Here is a 20,950-nt window from a genome sequence, read left to right on the forward strand (position 1 = left end):
CCAATCACATCGCCCGATTTCGACGCAAGCGCACAGAGCGCTGATTTTTTCAATTCAATTTTCAAAGTTCTAGCAACGGTTAGAAGTTGTATTGTCTGAGTTGTTAAATTCGCTCATTTCTGTTTCATCAACATTTCCATCATTTCAAAGTCATGGCAGAAGCGTTTTCCTTCAATGCCCGTCAATATTTCGACTTTAGTCAAGATCAAGACGACTTAAACTCCGATTCTTACTTTGGTGAGTGCCAACGCCGGTGCCGTTCTAGTATTTTATAACCTTTTCTAGCAGATATCCAGCAAGAAAGTGTCCCAACAAATGGCGAGCCGTCTGTAAGACCTGTCCTACTTGAAGAAGTTGTCGAAACAGAATTGTCAGAACCTGAAAATGATTGCTTTTTCTCGCCCATGGACAACACAGGTGTGTATTTAAAATATCAGTGTTTTAGGTATTGCTAATATGGTTGAATGTTAGGAATATGTGGTTCCACAATTTACTTGAGAAGCAAAATGAGGAAGTCACTTAGTCTTAATAACCTTCCAACGGACGACCAATTACAAAAGGAAGAACATGGAGACTCTAGGTAGATTTTTTCTTCATTAACTTAAGTAATTATATTGTGTTTAGTTTAAGCAGCGCAATGGATGATTTGAATCTCAGCAATCACAGCCAAGAGAGACCTCGTTCTGCATGTTCTTTAAAAACATCTAAAGCACCATCACAGGTGATTATTACTATTTTTTTTTTTTTTTAATTTACCTGAAACTTTCTTTAAGGAGCACATAAACAGACTAGCCCAACCAAAATACTTTAGATCTCAGGACAATCTGAGCAAATCTAAATCAATGACACTGGCTGAAGCTGTAATCAAGTACCAAGCAGGTACACCAAGGCGTTTCCGCTCCAAACCATCACCTAGAATAACAAAAGTAGCGCCATTCCCCTGGGGCGGAACCAAAGCACACTCACCAAACTTGATGACCACCAAAAGAGTGCGCCCTGTCACAGCAATTTCAAAAGAGGAACAGGAACAAAAAGAAATAGAAGAAGCAAGGAAGTGCGTAAGAAGGGAAGAAGGAGAGCTGGATTAGAGTTTTGTTGTTGCAGGTTTAAAATTAGGGCTCATCCTGTTAACAAAAAAGTCTTGAAAGGACCTCTCAAGCCACAGCTGGATAAGAAACCAGCTACTGTTGCTGAACCCTTCAAATTAACTGAAGTGAAGAGAAAGGAAGAAGTAGAGAATCATAAAGTTCCAAACTTCAAGGCGCAACCTTTGCCCAAATCTTTGCACAACCCATTCAAATTAAAAGCCACTGCGCAACCGGTCACAGAAGCTCACACTCCCAAGTTTTCGAAACGATTGAATAAAAGCACACCCAACAAGGTTGTTCTTTTTTGGTCTTTGAGATTCTCTTTATCAGAGATTTTTGGCAGGTGGAAAAGCAGGAGAAAAAGGAGACGCCGGCAAAACCATGGAAGCTGACTGGGACTCGGCCAGTACCGTTCAGCTTCGAGAAGAGAGATCAGCAACTGATGAAAAAGAAAGAAGAATTTATCAATAAGGTACTAGAAGAGGAAAAGAAAGCGCGCGAGTTCCACGCAAGACGTCCCCCAAAAGCTATCCTGCGGTCGCGAAACGGCAGCCAAGACGAAATAAGCGAATCCGGCTCTTCCAGGTCTTTTGTAAGTCTTTTCAAGTTAAAAAAATGAAGAGCGTGAAGCATCAAAATGCTTTGTTTTTTTTTATTGCAGAAACGAAGCACCGAAGACTTGAATGCGACAGTTTTCAAAGCTAAACCAGCGACGGTCTTGACAAAGAAACCCTTCGAGCCCAAGAAAGACGACAACCACGTGGTCACAATCGAAGCTTTCCAATTCGCGACCGACCAAAGACTGGAAGCCAGACACAAGTTTGACCAACAGTTGAAAGAGAAAGAGGAACAAGCAGCGGAACTAAAGAGGCAGCAAGAAGAAGCCTTGAGGAGATACCAGGAGGAAGAAGTGGCCAGACTCAGGAGAGAGATGGAGCACAAAGCGCAACCAATTAAGAAGTACAAAGAGGTGGTCATCAAGTCCGCTAACAAAGTGACGGAACCAGTGAGTCCCAAATTTCACACAGACAGGATCAGGAACAAGGAAAATATCGAGCAATAAATAATCAGAGGTTTTTATTTAATGGATCCTATTGTCGCGTTATTTTTAAGATTTTTAGACATTTTTGTACGAATTTTGAATATAACATTTTCTAAAAAAAATAGAAGAGTTATTTGTAGGTATTTTCAGTTTTCAGTAGTAAAGTCTATTAGAAAAGCAGTCTTTTCTGTTGTCAAAGTAATTAACCTAGTTCACTTCACTGTATATGTAAATAATATTATTATGAATGTACTGTATTTTTATTATAGATATTCAATGCTAGTGTATACTAAGTACAAAATATTTATTACACACTGGTCCTAATCTAACGCACACTACATATACACGACGATCGGGAAAACTAAATCCCTAAGCCTCCTTCTTCTTGATCGGCATGAAGAACATGATGAGCCTCCCCAGAATTGCGATGTTGGCGCAGAAGAACGACACACTCTGTATCCAGATGAAGAGGAAGGTGTTTTGGCCGTGAAACTCGAGAAAATAGGCCGGCAACAGCCACGCCCCCTGTGCGGCGAACCACACAACCACCAGAAAGACGGCGTTACTCGTGGTCATCCGAATCTGCCAAAGACACAGCGGCAGAACCGCCATTATCCAGACGAAATACTGCGAGGTCAGGACGCTGTTGTACGTCACTATCACAATGGTCTGGGCGAGGACAGAGAAGTTGAGAGAGAAGCGATTCAAACCGTAGCGGAAAGAGAAAACCACCAACAGGACGATCTGGGGCAGCACCACCAGAACCTTCTGCCAGATGCCCACGTTTTTGATCCAAGCGGTCAAGTACTGGAGGTAGAAGTAGAGGGAGAAGTTGTGACGGGTGTCCTTGCGGATGAAGTGGTAGAGGTAAGTCTCGAAGAGGAACTTGTAGCCGTAGAGGGAGTAAAAGATGCCGATCAAGGTGAAGAGCGATAAGACACAGCCCTGGACTAGTCGGATCTGGTCGAAATTGGGGACCAGGTAGAGAAGATATTTCTTCTTGAAGATGGTCTTCTTCTCGGGTTTGCGCGAAGCGGCGATCCTCACGTCCGACAGACCGGTGATTTCCTTGACGCCGCCCCCGGAGTTCGAGCGACTTTTCCGACGATCTTCCAACGAGTAGGTGGAGAATTTGCTCAAGTACATGTAAAAAGTGAGGCTGTACATGAGCGGGTACAACCGGAAGTGGATCGCTACACCGTGGATCAAACCAGCAAGGAAGTACCGCTTCTGGCACTGTAACGCATACAGTGTGGCCAACACGAAGAACACAGCGATGGAGTCACAGTTGCCTCTGGTCCCTACGGCCACGGTTAGAGGGTTGTAGAGCCAAATGATCATGGCAAGGTTTGCAGTCAGTTCAGTCTCGTCGGCGCTTTTCTTTTCGGCTTTTTTCCCTTTGTTGGGTTTGGATTTTTTGCGGTTTCTGCCCATGACGGGCGGACAATTTTGGTTCTTGTCCCCCTCCCCCGTGAACTGGAGGTACTCCGTGAGGGTGGCTTTCACGATGGTTCTAATCAAAATCGCGTCTACTAAATCGACTAGGCAAAAGAGAACTTTCCCGAAAGCGTGATGAAGGATTACGTTGGGGATCAAGAAGAAGGCCAGCAGAGGTGAGTACCGGTAAGTGTGACGGTCGTAAGGCGACTTATGTTCAAGGACGTGCCGGGCAGCATCTGTAAACACTTTGTAGTCGATATCCGTGTACGGGACCGACGAAATTTGGTCGTGGTAAATCCCATACCCCACTAGCGCTAACCTAACAGTTAAAGAAATGAACAAATGTGCTTTGTAATCGAGACTAGTGAATTTCGCAAGCCAATTCGCCATTTTAGTAACACTCCCACTACAAAATATTTCTACAATCTAGTTTTTAAATTCGCCGCCGATTTCTGCAGACAATTTTTGAACTTCCCAAACGCCTCTTTGCAGTCATTCAAACTCACATTGTCCTTCTTCAAAACGCACGCTGCATAATCGGTGGCTTCTTTGCTGCACTTTGCCAAAATTACCGGATATAGACGGAACCTCTGCTTCGCTTTCTGCACAGATTCCATGTCTATGACTTGCCGAAGCGACTCTTGTGGTTTCTCAGCAGTTCTTCCAAGTCAATCTCCTCTTTACGAAAAAAAATATCGTAAATCGGTCTGGAAAAAAAAATCAACAATCCAGCCGTAGTTAGGAGCGAGACGCCTGTTCGTGGATATCTGTAAATCAACGGCAAGTTCTTGGTTATAGTTTTTTGTTTCATATCAAGCGGTTTTCGGCGGCGGGTCTATTTTAATGCCGTCGCAGACCACACTCTGACCCTTCCACTTCCTGCAACAGTTTCTCAAGTCTTCGATGGCGTGCTGACAAGCCGACTCTTGGAATTTGTTGTCTACAAAAAAAATTACATAATGCGGCAGTGACTTTTAGGTTAGGACACACCTTCCAGACACTTTTGGATTCTACAAGCGAATACTTTGCAGGGGTCTTTTTTAGGCATGAATGCAACTAAACACGTTTACGAGACGAAGTTGTACGATTCGTTTTATCATTAATTGCAAATTTACCGACTATTTAACACACGGTGGAAAATCACCGGTTTGGCGAATTTTGAATGTAAATGTTGGCAACAAGTTTGCGTAACTAATGAGCGTAAATGTCAAATATCAGCTTATCAACAATTTTAAATTCTGGCTGAATTAAAAATTTGAAATTATAAACATATATCGGGATAGATAATTTAGGTTCCTTAGGGTAATAACTTAGAATTAAGATTAATTTTAAATAAGGTGGTGTAAAATGTCACCTGAAAAACAAGTAGGAGTTCGTGGCAAAATAGTTAGCAGTCAAAGCCGCGAAGTTATCGCAAATGTCTTAAAATTTATGAAGAAGGAAGCTGCTAAAGGAGCGCCAATTATTCCTATTACAAGTTACAAGCAGAGACTGATGGAAGCCACAGGGATATCAGACAGAGTTTACAGACAAGTGTGCAAAGATATGGACCGTATCGAGGCTGGTGAAATAGCCACATTTACCTCCCCCCGAGCAAAAACACACCCCAAATGTGACATTGAGATTGTGGAAGTGAAAACTGAAGAGATCATAAACATCATGATAAATAATAGTGACTAAGTTTGACAATGGTAAATGTAAATAAATAGATGACATAACATTTCTTCAGAAAGAAGTGTATACAAATGTGATTTTGAAAGTGACACAAAAAAGTTTAAGAACTTTATCTAAGTAATCATGCAAAAAGACTGAAAACAATTGTTAACTAAGCAGAAAAAATATTTGAAATTATGATATTTAACACTAATAAATTGGATTGTTCTGTGGTGCTATTTTTTTGAGGTAATATTTAACAGAAAATTGTTAACAAACAATTGATACAGAGTATCTGTAACAACATTGAATTCATTAAAATACACTGAATTGTTTAATCAATGTCTAATTTTATTGACAATATGAGTGTGGTCCAACAAACAAATACGTTTGATCCTGTTTCATTTAGATAGTCCTAAAATGGTACAGTTTTCATATAAATAAAATAATGAGACATTTAAATGTGAGTAGTCAAAAATCCTGTTTTTAGGACGCATTACATCTGGTACAGAAACATTGCGCTCATGCTAGTATGAAAGAAAAATATCACGGGAAGTATTGGGTGATTCAAAATGATTGTGGATAAGTATGGCAACTATGTACGAAAATTTATGTGGCAACTGTATGGGGTGCGAGGTGCGATAGAGTTGACATGACATTTGTGTTTGTATGACATTTCATAAGCAAGCATGCATTTGATTTTTTTATACCATTGCACATTGATTTGACAATAAAATTACACCCGTCCATTGCTGTGCCCACTTTCAGGTGCAATTTCATTTTGAGGATTGAGGCTGATTTCTGCATCAACAATAAATGTTACAAACCGAAGAAAAATAATTTGAATAATTCAAAGTCACCCGGTATTTTAATGTTTGTTTCTGCCGATACTTTTTTCAGGGCATAGTACAAAACATTACAAGATCAACTGGTTTTATTCTACGTGGTTTTATTTACTTCCATCTGAAAATCATTTTGTGCTGAACAGGGTTATTTAACTAATAAGTGTAATTTGGGGGAACTATTGGCAACACTTGTGCATTAAAAATGTCGATGTCAAATGTCGGCTGTTGGTCAACAATTTGAAATTATAATGTACTAATAAATCTAAATCCGTAAAGGTGGTGGAGTAAGTAATTTGGGTTTGTTGAGGCTAATGATGTTGGAATGTAAGTTAATCGCAGGTTGTCATAAAATGCCGTTTGAAAAACAAGTGGGAGTTCGTGGCAAAGTAGTCACTGCTCAGACCCGCGAGGTTATCGCAAATGTCTTAAAATTTATGAAGAAGGAAGCCGAGAACGGAGCCCCCGTTATTCCCATTACCAATTACAAGCAGAGACTGAAGGAAGCTACTGGAGCTTCAGAGAGGATATACAAACAAGTGGTCAAAGATATGAAGCTAATTGAAGCTGGTAAAATAACTGCATTTACTTCACCCAATCGAAAGTCACGTTCTAACTGTGTAATTGAAATTGTGGAAGTAAAAAGGGAAGAAGAAGATTATTCAGATCATGATATGTACATGAATGATGACCAGGTTTGACAACAGTAAATATGTATTAAAATGGATGTTAAAACTTTACAATAAATGTGATTTGTTATCTTGCATATCAAGGAAATTAAATAATCCTGTGTAATCACGCAAAAAGAGTGGGAACTCATTTTGAAGTAAACAATAAACATAAAAAATATGTGGAATTGATAAATTACATCATTCTCTTTATGTATCTTGTTGAAGGTACCTAATATTTTACAAAAAATTGTAAATACGTAATTCAAAATAACAATAAAAATTAAAATATGTGTAAGATAGTTGATCAATATTTAAACAGTCTTGAAACTACCATTTTAATTTAAATGAAAAAATACTTTGTAACATTAAAAAGTTTAATCGCTAATTTGGACTTTGGAGAATTTGGAATGGAGCTGTTGGCAACACGGTTTAAAAGAGTGTCAAATGTCAGTTGTTTTTCAACATAACTTTATTAATAAACTCAAAACAGTAAGGATGTTTGAGTAAGTAATTTATAAAGTAGTAGCGCTAGAGTCAATTTAAATTTTTGCATTAAAAAATAACTATTATGCACTCGTTGAACGGAGTGACTTAGTGACTAAATATTTTTTATAATTTATACTAATGTAAGGTGTTCGTATATTATGCACATGACGAGTATTTTAGGGTGGTCAAAGTCAAATTGGAAAGGGAATTAGTACATTTTGCCCCACTCAGATTTCTAATTTTTTTTCTAATAGAAGTCTCCTTTCTCGAGATAAAAATAAAGGTGATTAAAACGGCAATCTTGGTAGCACCAGAAAAGTATTATCCATGTGTTAGATAATTTTGAATAGAACTGTCTTATTTTTGAAATCTACTATAGTACTATCACTATCCTGTCAAAAATAAATTACTCCCTAGGATTTAGGGATATTCCTTACTAGCTTGCCATAAATTTGGTTAGGTTGGAGGCTATGTGGTTTCTGGTGACAAACAAAAGATATCTCAAAAATGTAAGGCAGCAAATTCCTTGTAACACTTGCAAATGACTAATTTCTCGCTAAATGATAGATGATTTTTCGTTTCAATCAATTTTGGTTTCTGGAGGCATATTTAGTTGGGCTTAGTCTCTCAATTCATAGTAACTAACCTTAAGCATTCAAAATTACTTTTGAAAATTCTAGTTACACACAACATGAAAAACTAAAAGTTCGAAATATAGGGAGTAATTTATTTTTGAAAGTAAAACGTTTTGAATGTGGATTGTCCAACTCAAGGTCGCTTAGTGAGATCTGTCATAAAGTCTAAATACCTGATTGGCGCGCCTAGTTACTTTTGCTGGTAGTGCCAACTTAGCGACAAGTCCCCAATCTATATGCCGTTCACGATTATTTTAAACACGCAGGAGGCCGCGATATTTTTTTGTTAGATTGGCGTCAGGTCCTGTCATATGACGTTTCATTTTTAAATATTCGCATTGTTGTCAATTCCGTCATTAATTTAGTTAATAAGAATTTACCCAGAACTGCCCTACAAATATGTATGTTTCATTTCAATTACAATTTTACGATTATTGTTCCTAATGCGTTCAATTATTTAAAAAATGTAACAACTTGGAAGCAGTGTTCGGTTGAATTATAACCTAAAATAGATTTATTAAGACAAATCACAATACTGCCAACTAAAATGTCAGATTTTCATAGATAGTCCGAATTTGAAATAATCGTGAATGGTTTATACCGAGTGACTATAAATGATTGAAAATTATTTTGTTATGTTGGTAACACATTTGAAATCTTTAGTTGGCAACATCGTTGGCATGACACACGTAATTTTTAAAATTGAAACAAACGTCAAAAAAATCTAAATCGACAATGTACTTCGTGACGTAACCTAACCTAAGTAGAAATGATTGACAGATGAACCACGAGAAGACTTGCACTACCAACTGCATCAGTGTTGTCAATCCACTATTTTCCTTCAATCATTTGTAGTCACTCGGTACATATGTAACGTTCCAGCTACAACGTGATCACGAATGACTGAATCTGTTGGTAACAATGAAAATTTGAATGATTTTCGTACCACTGTAATCTAAACGCATTTCCGGTTGTCAGCGTTGACAGAGTTGACAGGCGAATTTGACGTTTACCATCAAAGGGTCATTTTTGTAATAGCATAAACCACAGACAATTAAACTATAGTTTAATTGTCTGTGGCTTAAACATACCCGACATAACCTAATTTTTGTTAATATCGTGTTATTGTATTCTCAATTTGGTTGTAGGTCGTAAAATTGTATTGCATATTATGAGCGATTAACGGGCACAATGGTTGCGTTTGAAAAGGTTGGGAAGCGGCGCGTGCCGTTTGCCGTACAATGCAAATATACAAAATGTACAATACAACCCTGCTTAAAATATTACCTGCTAGTGGTAAACTAGGATTTATAAGCCCCGCAAGACCTTTAACTTAAAGTACCATAAAATTTTACGACCTACAACCAAATTGAAAACACAGTAAGTTAAAACATTCGGTCAGTGCCAACAGACAAACACCAATATTTTTCAATTGTTTCATTGCCAACAGACTCAGTCATTGTTGATCATGCTGTACATGGTTTGCGTTTTTAATAATTAAAAAAAAAAAACAAAAGAATGAAAACGTTTTTTAAAAAAAAATATAGGTAAAACAAAATTAATTACACTATAGGAAAATCGGAGTCTTAAATTAGTTTCTTAAAAATATTCATGTCAAATCCGAATTCAGTATAACTTCACTTGAAAACGGATAATGTTTTTAGTCCGATCACCAACCGGGAGTCGTTCCAAAACTGAGTCAAATTCCTGACTAGTTTTGATGTCGAATGTTTCGATTATGATTTTTCTGGAGACGTCTCTACTCAATTGAATCAACGACGTCACATTGGGCATTTGATTTATCCTTTCCTGGACTTTGGCGAGGTCTTTCCCCTCATATACTCGCAGCACCGCCTCTTTGAGTCCTTGATCACAAAAATAATCCAAAAACTGAACAACGTCCCGACGAGAAACCTCCTTAACTATCTCTCTATTATAATCGTGCTTGATGTAACTCAACAGTTTAACCGAAGTAACGTGGACGTCATGTTTTAAAATAACTTCGGGCGACAACAACCCACTCTGCACCATCCGACTCACGTCTTCGTTTTTTGCTTCTGTTATCATGTGGTAAAATTCAGAATTTATGAGAACGGCCCACACGTCATGAAAGTCGACGTGCGTCACATGCACCCCCAGTTGCAGCATCCGTGCCACCAAATCCGTCAGCTCTTTGAGTCCGATGTATGGACACCCCACCTTGATAACGTCACCGACCGCCACACGGTCAATTTCCAAGCGCTGAACGAATCTGAGCGCGACGCGGCTGTTGAAGATGATCCGGATCAGGTCTAAGCATTTTTCATTCTTTACTCTGTACCTCTCAAAAGACCATCCTGAAAGCGACATTTGCGACAAGATGCTGCCGATCGGATTGGCACTCTTTATTTGGTCAAACATGGCGACCGCCACGTCTTCGTAAGCGTTCAAAAAGCAGGTCAGATTTTCAGGGTTGGCGTTAGCGCCGCAGATAGTGTCGGACAAATCGTGCAAATCCTGCGACTTCCATTCGATGCTGAAGGAGTTGTTGCACAACTTGCTGAAACCAGGTGAGTTGCGATGCATAACTTCCGTCAGCCAAGGTAGCTTCACGATTATGTCCGTGCAACCTCCGAAGGTGTAATCGAAAACGAGGTCCGTCAAATGGCGCTTTGCGGGAGTCAGTGCGGTTAGGGGAATATCTCCTTTCCTCGATTCGATCAAGGGGTTGGCTTTGCGGCTAATCAAGAAATGCAGAGCTTCTTCTGGGAACCGATCGTCACTGCAGGCTAGGTAAACGGGTGTCATCCCCAAGCGGTCTTGCGCGTCGACGTCAGCCCCATGTCTGAAAAGCACCTCGGGCACGCTCTCGTATTTGTAAGTGTTAGCGTAGTGGAGACACGTTTGCCCAGACCCGCTCCAGTCCGTCTTGTTGACCTCCGCTCCTTGTTGTAATAAATTTGAGACCGCGCGACTGACGAAGGGTTCCTCGTATTGTCCGTGATACAACAGTTCCATCCAGTAGTCCCTAGATAAGGGACAGTGGTAGTCTGAAGTGGACTGTAATGGAAACGACGAGTAAATTTTCAATTATTACAATCTTGTGTGTTTAATGTGGACACAAACAGATCGACCAACAAAGACGATCTGCTTCTGTTGAGTTTATTTGCTGGTTCTTCAAATGCTAAAGTTATTGTTTTAATGATGATCAAACGAAGGAAAAATAAAAACCTGGATACATTTAGAAGCTCTTAATGATTTCAGTTGTGTTCTGGAAGTGTAAATACAGGGTGTTTGAAAATTGCTAGTACAAAAAAAAACTGTGGCATCTGGAAGCCCTAAGAAATCCAAGAAACCAATTTTTAATTTTTTAAAACAAAAGGGATAAAGTAACCCTATTCCTGCATATTCTACGCCTCAGGCGGGGCAATATTTTTTAAACCTTGGTAACCAAGCGTGATGATCGTAGTGATAATGAAGGACTATACAACAATATGAAAAATTTATATTTTTTTGCAAGATCTTGGCAACCACAGATTCACAGTTTAAGAACATCAAATTTTTTATTTCGTTATTGCTTAACAACGTGAAGTGTCTTTTTAAAATACCTTAACTCAGTGGTGCACTAACAATTTTAACCCAATTTTTAGTAATTTTTATCTCGAAAACTAGAGGATTTTTATTAGAATTTTCTTTTGCCGATGACTTCAACTCACCATCACCAATTACCAGTTTTTTTTTGTACTAGCAATTTTCAAACAGCCTGTATATTACTTACTGATAAGGATTCGTCGTGATCTGCCATATTTCCTAAGACCTGTTCACAAACTGCCGAAGGAATACAGAATACAGTGAATGAATGACTGAATGCAGTATGCAGAGTGACCACGTGTACCAGCATGGTACAATACCCAAAAATATTACGTTTCACCAACGCAAGATGGCTCTGAAGTTTCATACTCTACATCTATGACACTCTGATAGTTGGCTGTAGGCAACACACCAACCTTCTATCCATCCCTTTATTCCCTTTACAGATTTCAATTTCCTTATAGAAGTAAGAAGGGTTGATGTCCAAGAACAATTGTTGTTATGTCTATTGACCGGTAGGTGGATTCAAACTCGACCGCTTCCCTTCACCACCTCCTTTCCGCCCGAAGCTATGGGTATAATTTATATTTTTACTGTGGGTATAATCCTATAATATAATAAAAATATGTTTTTTGTTGAGTTTCAGCTTTCGGTCATTTTCTTTCTGCGAACCAATCGTCGCATTAGCCTTTAGGTTTTCTTTTTTGAATAATTTTCTGCTCATCAAAAGACACATTTTAGTTATTTATGTTATCTACAACTAGAAAAGTGGGCCACAACACTTTTTTCTAATTTTCTCTTAGATCTGTACATCATTTGGAAGACATTCGTCTGAATTCATTAAAATACATTATACAGAAGCGAGAAGAATGCGCTCAAGGGCGTAGCAATGATTTTTCGCTGGGGTGGGCCAGATTTTAATAGTACATACTTACATAGTTTATTTAACGAATTTGTGTGTAAATTGGGCTTTGTTTGGCATGAGTGGGCCTACGAGTGCCAAAAAAAGCCCAATTTACACACGAACGAGTTGAATACAAACATGGATTTATTAGTACTGGATACGGCAATACCCTATAAACGTATGTCGACTTTGAAAAAACATATCACAGACTTCGGTACCTTCCCCCATTTCATTCTAACCTGTATTAAAATATGTTTCTCTCTGTTATTACAATACGTATGTCGTTTTGATGTTTCGCAAATGTCAATTCTGAAGTTTGAAATTAATTCAAAAGTCTGAACCTGTGGTCTGAATGTCATAAAACTTCCTGAATTCGTAAAATAGAATAATTGCAATAATGAAAACCTGCAGAATTTGTTCTACTCCTTATAGTTCTTCAACACAAGACTTATCTTTTCACTGGTATGTACCTAAAATAGACGATTCTTTACAAATACCGAAGACCTGGGTGAAGAAATGATTTCAGTTTTCCAAAAGAAACCTTCTTAAGAAACAAATGGATATCAGTGTGGAAGAGACAATCAAAGTTGCAAACAATGCGGTTATTTGTTCAAAACATTTTCGGAATTCTGAATAGGATGAATGTAAAAAACCATGCAAAATTTTAAAAAGGGTTTGTATAGGTATCTTCACAATACCTGAATTTTCCTACCACACCCAATGCCCCCTTTAATCTCAATTTCGCAGAAGAACATTGTAGTGGCAACAAAGGTAGAGCGTATAAAACTTAAATATTTAATTTCTCTTTCATAACTTACTTACCTATTTTTAAAAATTATTGTTAGAAAATAAAACTACGGCTATTCAATCAGTAGATTCGAGATATAATGCAGATGTAACAGTAGAGCATTTTAGTAGCCCAAAAGCAAAACGACATGTAAATATGATCCAACATGTTGACGAGCAAAGGGAAATACACTACGAATGTAAGAAAACTGCGAAAGCTCTAAACAAAAACAAGATAAGAAGTAAACTTAACAAAGTTGTATTATTTAATAATGAATAAATATAAGAATCTGTTACGACTAATATTTATTTTGGTATTTTTTTGTAAGTTTCATGGATACTTGTGAGTTTGAATTTACGCACAAATTAAAGTTAAGTGGTTCACAAAAATATAGGTAGTTGTTGAAGGCAGACAACTCTCTTCACCTTTGTAGTCCAAACCTGGATTTCCTTTTGTGAAATCTTTTCCAACAGCATTGTCAGTGTTTCACATTAGAGTGAAAAATACCTGGCTTTAGACGAATTTTAGTCATTCTTAATATGTTCAAGTTCTAAAACAATAATACTTAATAGAGTTAACGGTTCAAATACTCTCGAACTATGCAAACTTCAGAGAAACAGATTAGAAAAAAGATGACACGAATGACAGGAGAGTAATAAATAATTGATAGATTGAGAATTTAAACCAATCAGAGTCGGGGGACTCGCTAAAGGATAGTGCTAATACCCAGATAATGCGTTGAGAGCGACAGAAATAGATGGTACGTCTTATTCAACTATGATGGCTGTACGCCGTATCCAGTACTAATAAATCCATGAATACAAAGTTGTTTTCTTTGACAAGCCCATTAAAGGCTTCAAATCGCTTAAAATCTGTAAATTAGCATGACGTTTCGTTCTGACAAGTTGTGACATTTATCAAAATCCATTCACACAGGAAAAAATTCTCAAATTCTGGCAGTGTCGAACAAAAAACCACTTTTAAACCACCGCTGCTGACCGACCACAGACATAGATCTACATAGATTAAGTTAAGCATGTGAAAGAAAATTGATATAATCACTGAATAAACTCCGAATTTTTCGAGAATTTTTATCATTCCATTTCAGCGCTTTCGTGTTTGATTTTTTTTTAGATTATTGCAGATGTATCTTGTTTTTAATAAGTGTTTCACTTTTATTCTGGGGTGGGCCAGAAAAATTCTGGGGTGGGCCGGGCCCACCTGGCCCCCCCCTTTGCTACGCCCTTGAATGCGCTAAAGGCCAGATGGGTGAAATCGTTGGTAGGGAAGTGATTTCAATGCTGGGTCAGAATATTATTAAAAAATCGTAATTTCCAAACGGAAGGAGATGGGTCATAAGTGTATTAACAATTTAGGACCGTTTTTAGTCATAGTAAGAGTTTGTCCGTCGAATTCGGTTACGTATAATAAAAAAATTAAAAAAATATACAGCCCTCCCACCAGACTTTTTGGTCTTACTTTCTCTATTATTTCTACATAGATTTTAATAAAATTTAACAACAGATAGATTAATCTCGCGTTACTCAAGTACTCTAGTCTTAAAAACGCCATTTTATTTTTAACTCCCTTTATTTGTGAATTAAATTATCGTTCATACCGTAATTCTGTAGAATCGGCAATCTGGTATTGGTTATGTCAGTGGTTCCCAATTGTAAGGTTAAGGTTGTGTCCTAACCTCACATTTTAGAATTTTAAATTTATCCTGTAAATAATGCGTAAATCAAAATTGCTATAACTTTTGGCACAAATCATGTACGTTTGAAACATGGCCGTGAAATTTACGAATCGGAAAGTAACAACATTACTTGCATTTGGATTTTTTGTTCACGCCCTTATCCTGAAAGCTGCGTTTGATATCTACTTTTCAAGTCCTATCGACCACGGAATGTCTCCTATCAAGTCTACAACAAACCCCCCTGCCAAACGAGTCGTGTTTATCGTGGCCGACGGGTTAAGAGCACAAGCAATTTTTGGCGAAAACCAAACCGACAACGCCCCTAATTTGAGGTAAATAGTAAGAAATCAATTCCGGCGCGTTTTCTATTCAACATGTTTTAGTAAAATTCGAAAGAGTCGCGGGTCGTGGGGGGTTGCTCATACTCGAGTTCCGACGGAATCCCGCCCAGGACATGTGGCTTTGTTAGGGGGCATATATGAAGATCCAGCTGCGATTCTTAAAGGTTGGAAGGTAAATCCGGTCGAGTTCGATTCTGTGGTTAATCAGAGCGCTAACGCGTGGTGCTGGGGTGGGCCCAGTATTGTGAATATGTTCAATAAAGGTAATGTTAAGAGATCAGGCGTGACACGAAAATAAAGTACATGTTGTTAGATAATTTGCCCCACATACATCTACACTCGTATGATTCTAGTATGGAAGATTATGGAAAAAATAATACAGTTGAGTTAGATTTGTGGGTGGTCGATCGAGTCCAAGCTTTTATCAAAACACAAATTGCTTGTGAAAGCTGCCAAGACTTCAGACAAGCGGGGAACTTATTTTTTCTGCATTTGCTCGGTATAGACACTGCTGGACATGCATACAAACCTGCATCATTGTAAGTTACAAAATGACAAAAAAATCGAAAATGTATTTTTGTGGTTTCACAAGACATGACCGCAACTTTCAGAGAGCAAAGTTATTGGTAAAACGTGCACGTAAAATACTGACTTCAAATTTTTTTGCAGAGAATATAAAAAGAACATAAAATTCGTCGATGAAAATATTCCCAAAATTGAGCAACTCTTTGAACACGCGTTCCCGGACAAATCCACATCTTATGTTTTCACCGCCGACCACGGGATGACCAACTGGGGGTCCCACGGGGCCGGTTCGGACCACGAAACGAAAACGCCGCTGATTGCGTGGGGCGCCGGCGTTAAAATTGAAGACAAACAAAAGGACGTTCAACAAATTGACATCGCCCCCTTACTTTCGGCGCTTATCGGTATTAATTACCCCATTAATTCATTAGTGAGTGAAAATTTAACAGGAATATGTTGTCAAGGGCGATAATTTTGGTCGTCAGTCATTTTAAATTTCGTGATGTCAAATTAAAAAATTTTTGTCGCTATGACAACTGTCAACAAGATGTCAAAAATTAATCGAACTGTCAAAGTGTTTAAAACGTTCAAAATTATTGTATTCGTGATAATCGTTGCAATTAATACAATTTGAGAAAGAGAACATACTGACAGTTAATGTCTTGCAGCGGTTACGGCCGTCACTTTCCTGTAGAATGACATGACGATCAAAATTTAGTGTTGGTACTGCACATGCCAATATACAGGGTGAATCCATTCTGTTTATCTTGAAAGATGTATTTTATTCCAGGGGAGGTTGCCCGACGACTATATTGACTCATCTCAAGACAATTTGAGTGAAATGATCATTTCCAATGTTCTTCAACTGATGGAAATATTTAACATCAAGAAATACAGGAGGATGGACAACGCTGTACGATTTGTTCCATTTCAGGGAGTCACAACGGAGGACCTTGAAACTACCGTGACTCACCTGAGACGTTTAATTACTCTTCAAAAATACGACTTATTTGTAAGAGTTCTAAATCTCCATTTTCTTACACCTATTGATTAATTTTACAGAAAGTTGAGGCCAAGAATTTTGTTACGTTTTTAATTGAAGGGGCAGATTATTATCACAATTATTATCAACTCCCCGTTTTAATTTCGGTGACTGTTGGTATAGTTGCGTGGATAGTTTATTTAGCGACGTACAACGTCACACCTACCAAACCCATACACTCTGAAAAAACAGCGAAATATCTCCACGTGATTCTGTTCCTGCCGTTGTACCTGAGCACGTTGGTCCTGTTGAAAAGTACGTTTAGTATAACTCGTCACATAATAATTTTTTGCACCTCCATTAAAAAGCTGCCAACTGAACTTTTCTCTAAATGAAGCAATAAGAGTAAAAAATTAGATAACACCACCTCTTTCATATCAAGTTTTATCAATCGGTGTTTTCATTATTTTATTTTACAATGGTGTGGCAAAAAATTAGGTGTGCAATTTGTGCAAAGGGCACTTTTTACACATAGGATTGCAACACGCAGAGCTCGCGCGTGTAAACTTCCCACTTAAAACCAGCCCTTTATGCACACATTGCACAAATAACTGTCGACTGTTTCTTTTTAGTACAATCTCTTCCCCTGATGTTTTACGTTTATTTCATTTTTCCCATATTTATGGTGCAAACGCTTGCAAGACGTTATGTTTACCTCATGGAAGTTTTAAGACAACTGAAGAATTCAGACTTGAAACATACTCTAAGCCACGGTTTAGTATTCGCAATTGGTTTAAGACTACTTGTAAGTAGTACTTAACACACTTTACTCTTTTAAATTTGTTGTTTAGGTCCAAGCATTCCACAATCGTGAAGTTCTGAGTATTGTAATGTACATTGTTGCCGGTTCAGTCATATACTCCAAGTCATTGAGAGAGAACACTACCAAACGACAAAAATTAACTTGGATTTGTTGTTGCGTCGTTCTGTCTTGTTTCCCTCTTTTACCTGTGATGAAAACAACATTTAACACGACCAGTTAGTAAGTGATTATATATAATATTATAATAACATTAACAACTCATTTTTATCAGCCTCGTGGGCTACATCTTGTGGTGGTTGGCTGTTGAGAAGGTAATCATGAGCCAATTGGAACCTCACACGTCGAATAAATTCATTCGCTGGCAACACGTGATGCTGATATTGACTCCACTGTACACTCTGGCGGTTGAATTTAATATGGTGGCGCCGGATTCCCCCTTGAAGTATTTCGCCTGGATCTGGGCTTGTAACAATTTCAAAATCAACCTGATCTCGCTCTGATCATGTATTTTTAGTTGTGCCGATTTTCGCGGTGGCGCTGTCCCCGACTCAGCTTTTTGCTCGAGTCACGAGCGTCTTCCTCGGATTCGGCACGTTCTACCTTATGGTCACCTCCAACTACGAAAGTCTTTTTTTAGTGTGTTACGTGTTTTTGTTGTACGCTTGGATGATAGTCGAGAGCAGTTGTTTCGACAGGAAAGTGGTCCAGACTCACGATGATTTTCGTCGAGCCTTCTTCTTCGTATCCTTTTTTGCAACGTCGACGAAAACAAGGAGAAAATATATCCTTGACTGGGAGTAGGTCGTTTTTATTTTCGTGGGATTTTTCGGGACGGGCAACATTGCCAGTCTGAACTCGTTCGATCCGATGTGGGTTCGCTGTTTTTTGACTGTTTTCAGCCCGTTCAAAATGGCGGGACTGATACTGCTCCGAATTATGGTACCTTTCATATACACCAGTTGCGTTTACAGGTCCATCAATTTGATCCGTAAAGCGGACACGCTCAATATGTTTTGTATTGTTTTGATGATTTCGGATTTAATGCTGTTGGAACTGTTGTATTGCATCACAAATATCGGCTCGTGGCTAGAAATAGGCACCAGTCTCTCGCAGTTTATTATCATGGAGGCTTTTGTTATAATTTTGTTGTTATTGTATGGCCTGGCTTATGTATTGACAACGACAAAGTGTTCATTCCTTCAAATTTAAAACATTTTAAATTCCCACTTTACTCCATAAATTCGTGACCATTCAAGAATAGTCGAAATATTACAAACAAAGCAAATACAGTGTCCCAAAAGCACCGCCTTTCCTTGAAGGTGCGTCATCTAGAAGTGTTATGGAGTAAGTACTTTTGGGACATTCTGTATTACAAAATACCTACATTTATGTAATGTAATGACAATAGCATTGTCTCCATTTAAATTTGGGGACTGCGTCAGGAAGTTTTTAGTTATTAAAAATTCAACACGTTGAATTTATTTTACATAGATGAATAATAAATACAGTATTATGTTTAGGGTTAAGAGCTTTTATATTGAATTTTTTTTAGCCAATTAATAGTTATTTGTACTAGTTATGAAAATCATACTTTTTTTCACGAATTTGCTGATTGATTAATCAAGTAAATAAGTGAAAAAAAAGAGACTTTCATAACGTGTTGTACACACTATTTTTTTGCATATCGAAAATAGTTGAGAAATTTGATCTAAAAGGATTTAGGAAAAATTACAAAAAAAAATAGGTATAATCTGTTCCAAAATCAAAAATCCACCACCTGTTGAATTATGTTGGCAGAAAATAAGTTTCATTTTTTTGGGTTGGCCCAACCTTCCGCCAAAATTTGACCTTCAGTTTGTCACATATTATAAAAATGCCTCGAAAGTCGAAAAACAAGGAATCTTTTAAATGCTTTTAACCGCTAAATTAAAGCGAGCGCTCATTAACATTAACTAATAAACACGATGAACTACGACTGTCATCAGTTTTATTTCATAAACCCACGTTTTTCTGACACCTCCAAACACTAAAAACAAAAGTTGGCGACGTTGCCGGTTGTATTTTCGAGGTAGAATGCAGTGTTGGTGGATTTTTTATTTTGAAGGAGATGGAATAAAGTGATGCAAAAAAGTACTGCTTTTACTAGTAGTGAATCACTACGATTTTTCGTGTAAAAAAAAGTGCTACTTTCACTACGATTTTGCGTGTAAAAAAGTGCCACTTTCATTACGATATGCAAAAAAATAAACCACGTGAACAGTGTTTACATTTCAGTAGAAATAGCACTGTCATGTTTCTTTTGAAAATGATTTGTGTTGTAAACCTTTAGACGTGTTTGGTGCCGCTGAAAATGGAACGTCTTGAGACTGACAGTTTTGTTTTACAATTGACAGATGTCAATTGGACGAGACCCATTCAAAAATGTTTGTTACATACGTTTTGATTTGTATTTTAATGAAACTTGTTGCCGATTTAGCATTTTGCGACATTGAAGTTATGCAATACTTCTAGTTTTTATAAACTCTTGTTTTGAATTTTGTAATATTACAAGAGTCACCTGTGCGGCATTACTGATGAAAATTAAAATACATAAATGTTTGTTTAGTAAAAGCGTAATGAAAGGCTGTGTTAACGTAATGAGGAGTTTTTGTATGCAACTGTGAAAAAATGCAAGAAATAATATAGCATCGTAGTTTTATTTATCACATCCTCAAACCAATTTCCTTTTTTGGGAGGTGCAAAATGATAAGTTACCCAAAATTAGTTTCAATTTAATTAATCAGACGAAAAAAGGGGTAGGTAGACTTGTTTTTGTTCGTTATAAAATTTATTTTTTCCAACTTTTTTTTTTCAAAAATTTACTTATGTATGATAACAAAATTTTTATCCTGTCATTTAGACAATTAAAAGGGCTATCAGAATAAAAAAAAAATAGGGGCTTTCCATTTAAAAAAAGTATCGATGACGTCATCACTCGAAAACAAATGACTGCTTGGAATTTTCTTTGCTACTAAAACATGTATTTTTGTAAACTAAAATTGACCTGTCCACAAAGATTTTTTTGAAAAAAAATTTGTTTAATTTTAAAGGTAATGTCCGTTATATGATCGACAAGTAGGTATCTGTCAAATAAACCCACAAAACATATCCGGTTGCAGTGTTGTGAATAGTTGTTGAATTATGTTGACAGAAACAAAGAAATTCCTAAAATAAGTTTCATTTTTTTGGGTTACAACACAAAATAATTATTATTTTTTTGGAATACCGACAGAGTTGTCACATTATTTTTAGTATCTGACTCAATTGAAATTGTTATTTATCCAACTATACAGAATGTGGCACAACTCACGCCCCAGAGGAAACTGACTTGTGTCGACACCAATAACATTCTTCTTCTTATCTGCTTTTTTGATGGAGTTATAAGCATTTCAAATCCACCAATCCCGTTAATCAAGCGCGGATAAA

General features: G+C 37.6%; 5 protein-coding genes and 1 long non-coding RNA gene across 9 annotated transcripts; 3 read left to right on the forward strand and 3 right to left on the reverse strand.

Annotated features, from left to right (window-relative positions):
- The first annotated feature begins 35 nt into the window (after positions 1 to 35).
- Positions 36 to 2,380, forward strand: mei-38 (meiotic 38). Of its 2 annotated transcripts, none has more exons than XM_069053976.1 (8): positions 36 to 237; positions 286 to 417; positions 472 to 580; positions 625 to 721; positions 774 to 1,054; positions 1,105 to 1,381; positions 1,432 to 1,680; positions 1,750 to 2,380. In XM_069053976.1, exons 1-8 carry the CDS (start codon positions 153 to 155, stop codon positions 2,149 to 2,151), a joined length of 1,632 nt encoding a protein of 543 aa, XP_068910077.1. In that variant the 5' UTR covers positions 36 to 152; the 3' UTR covers positions 2,152 to 2,380. The 2 variants fall into 2 exon arrangements, with proteins under 2 accessions (XP_068910077.1, XP_068910084.1); XM_069053983.1 differs by having other exon boundaries at positions 38 to 237; positions 289 to 417.
- Positions 1,750 to 3,960, reverse strand: PIG-M (Phosphatidylinositol glycan anchor biosynthesis class M). The gene has a single exon (XM_069054026.1). The coding sequence runs from the start codon at positions 3,958 to 3,960 to the stop codon at positions 2,500 to 2,502; it is 1,461 nt and encodes a 486-aa protein (XP_068910127.1). The 3' UTR covers positions 1,750 to 2,499.
- A 29-nt stretch (positions 3,961 to 3,989) lies between these two features.
- LOC138135402 (uncharacterized) lies at positions 3,990 to 4,384 on the reverse strand. The gene has a single exon (XM_069054130.1). It carries the CDS (start codon positions 4,185 to 4,187, stop codon positions 3,990 to 3,992), a length of 198 nt encoding a protein of 65 aa, XP_068910231.1. The 5' UTR covers positions 4,188 to 4,384.
- Positions 4,385 to 5,631: 1,247 nt separating this feature from the next.
- Positions 5,632 to 12,245, forward strand: LOC138135419 (uncharacterized). The gene is made up of 4 exons (XR_011160976.1): positions 5,632 to 5,646; positions 5,714 to 6,352; positions 6,398 to 7,239; positions 12,231 to 12,245. It is a non-coding gene; the product is annotated as an uncharacterized lncRNA (long non-coding RNA).
- On the reverse strand, positions 9,374 to 11,835 carry LOC138135290 (uncharacterized). The gene is made up of 2 exons (XM_069053991.1): positions 11,615 to 11,835; positions 9,374 to 10,896 (listed from the first exon to the last, which is right to left on the reverse strand). The coding sequence occupies exons 1-2, from the start codon at positions 11,792 to 11,794 to the stop codon at positions 9,484 to 9,486; spliced, it is 1,593 nt and encodes a 530-aa protein (XP_068910092.1). The 5' UTR covers positions 11,795 to 11,835; the 3' UTR covers positions 9,374 to 9,483.
- A 2,472-nt stretch (positions 12,246 to 14,717) lies between the features above and the next one.
- LOC138135054 (GPI ethanolamine phosphate transferase 1-like) lies at positions 14,718 to 20,173 on the forward strand. Of its 3 annotated transcripts, XM_069053691.1 has the most exons (11): positions 14,718 to 15,146; positions 15,198 to 15,418; positions 15,469 to 15,694; positions 15,825 to 16,110; positions 16,471 to 16,692; positions 16,743 to 16,977; positions 17,295 to 17,467; positions 17,514 to 17,704; positions 17,757 to 17,950; positions 18,000 to 18,226; positions 18,287 to 20,173. In XM_069053691.1, the coding sequence occupies exons 1-11, from the start codon at positions 14,905 to 14,907 to the stop codon at positions 18,692 to 18,694; spliced, it is 2,625 nt and encodes an 874-aa protein (XP_068909792.1). In that variant the 5' UTR covers positions 14,718 to 14,904; the 3' UTR covers positions 18,695 to 20,173. The 3 variants fall into 3 exon arrangements, with proteins under 3 accessions (XP_068909792.1, XP_068909799.1, XP_068909806.1); XM_069053698.1 differs by lacking the exon at positions 14,718 to 15,146 and having other exon boundaries at positions 15,276 to 15,418; positions 15,509 to 15,694; XM_069053705.1 differs by lacking the exon at positions 14,718 to 15,146 and having other exon boundaries at positions 15,313 to 15,454; positions 15,509 to 15,694.
- Positions 20,174 to 20,950: the final 777 nt, after the last annotated feature.

The sequence above is a fragment of the Tenebrio molitor genome, chromosome 1 (genome assembly GCF_963966145.1).
Source record: "Tenebrio molitor chromosome 1, icTenMoli1.1, whole genome shotgun sequence".
Classification (NCBI taxonomy): Eukaryota; Metazoa; Arthropoda; class Insecta; order Coleoptera; family Tenebrionidae; genus Tenebrio; species Tenebrio molitor.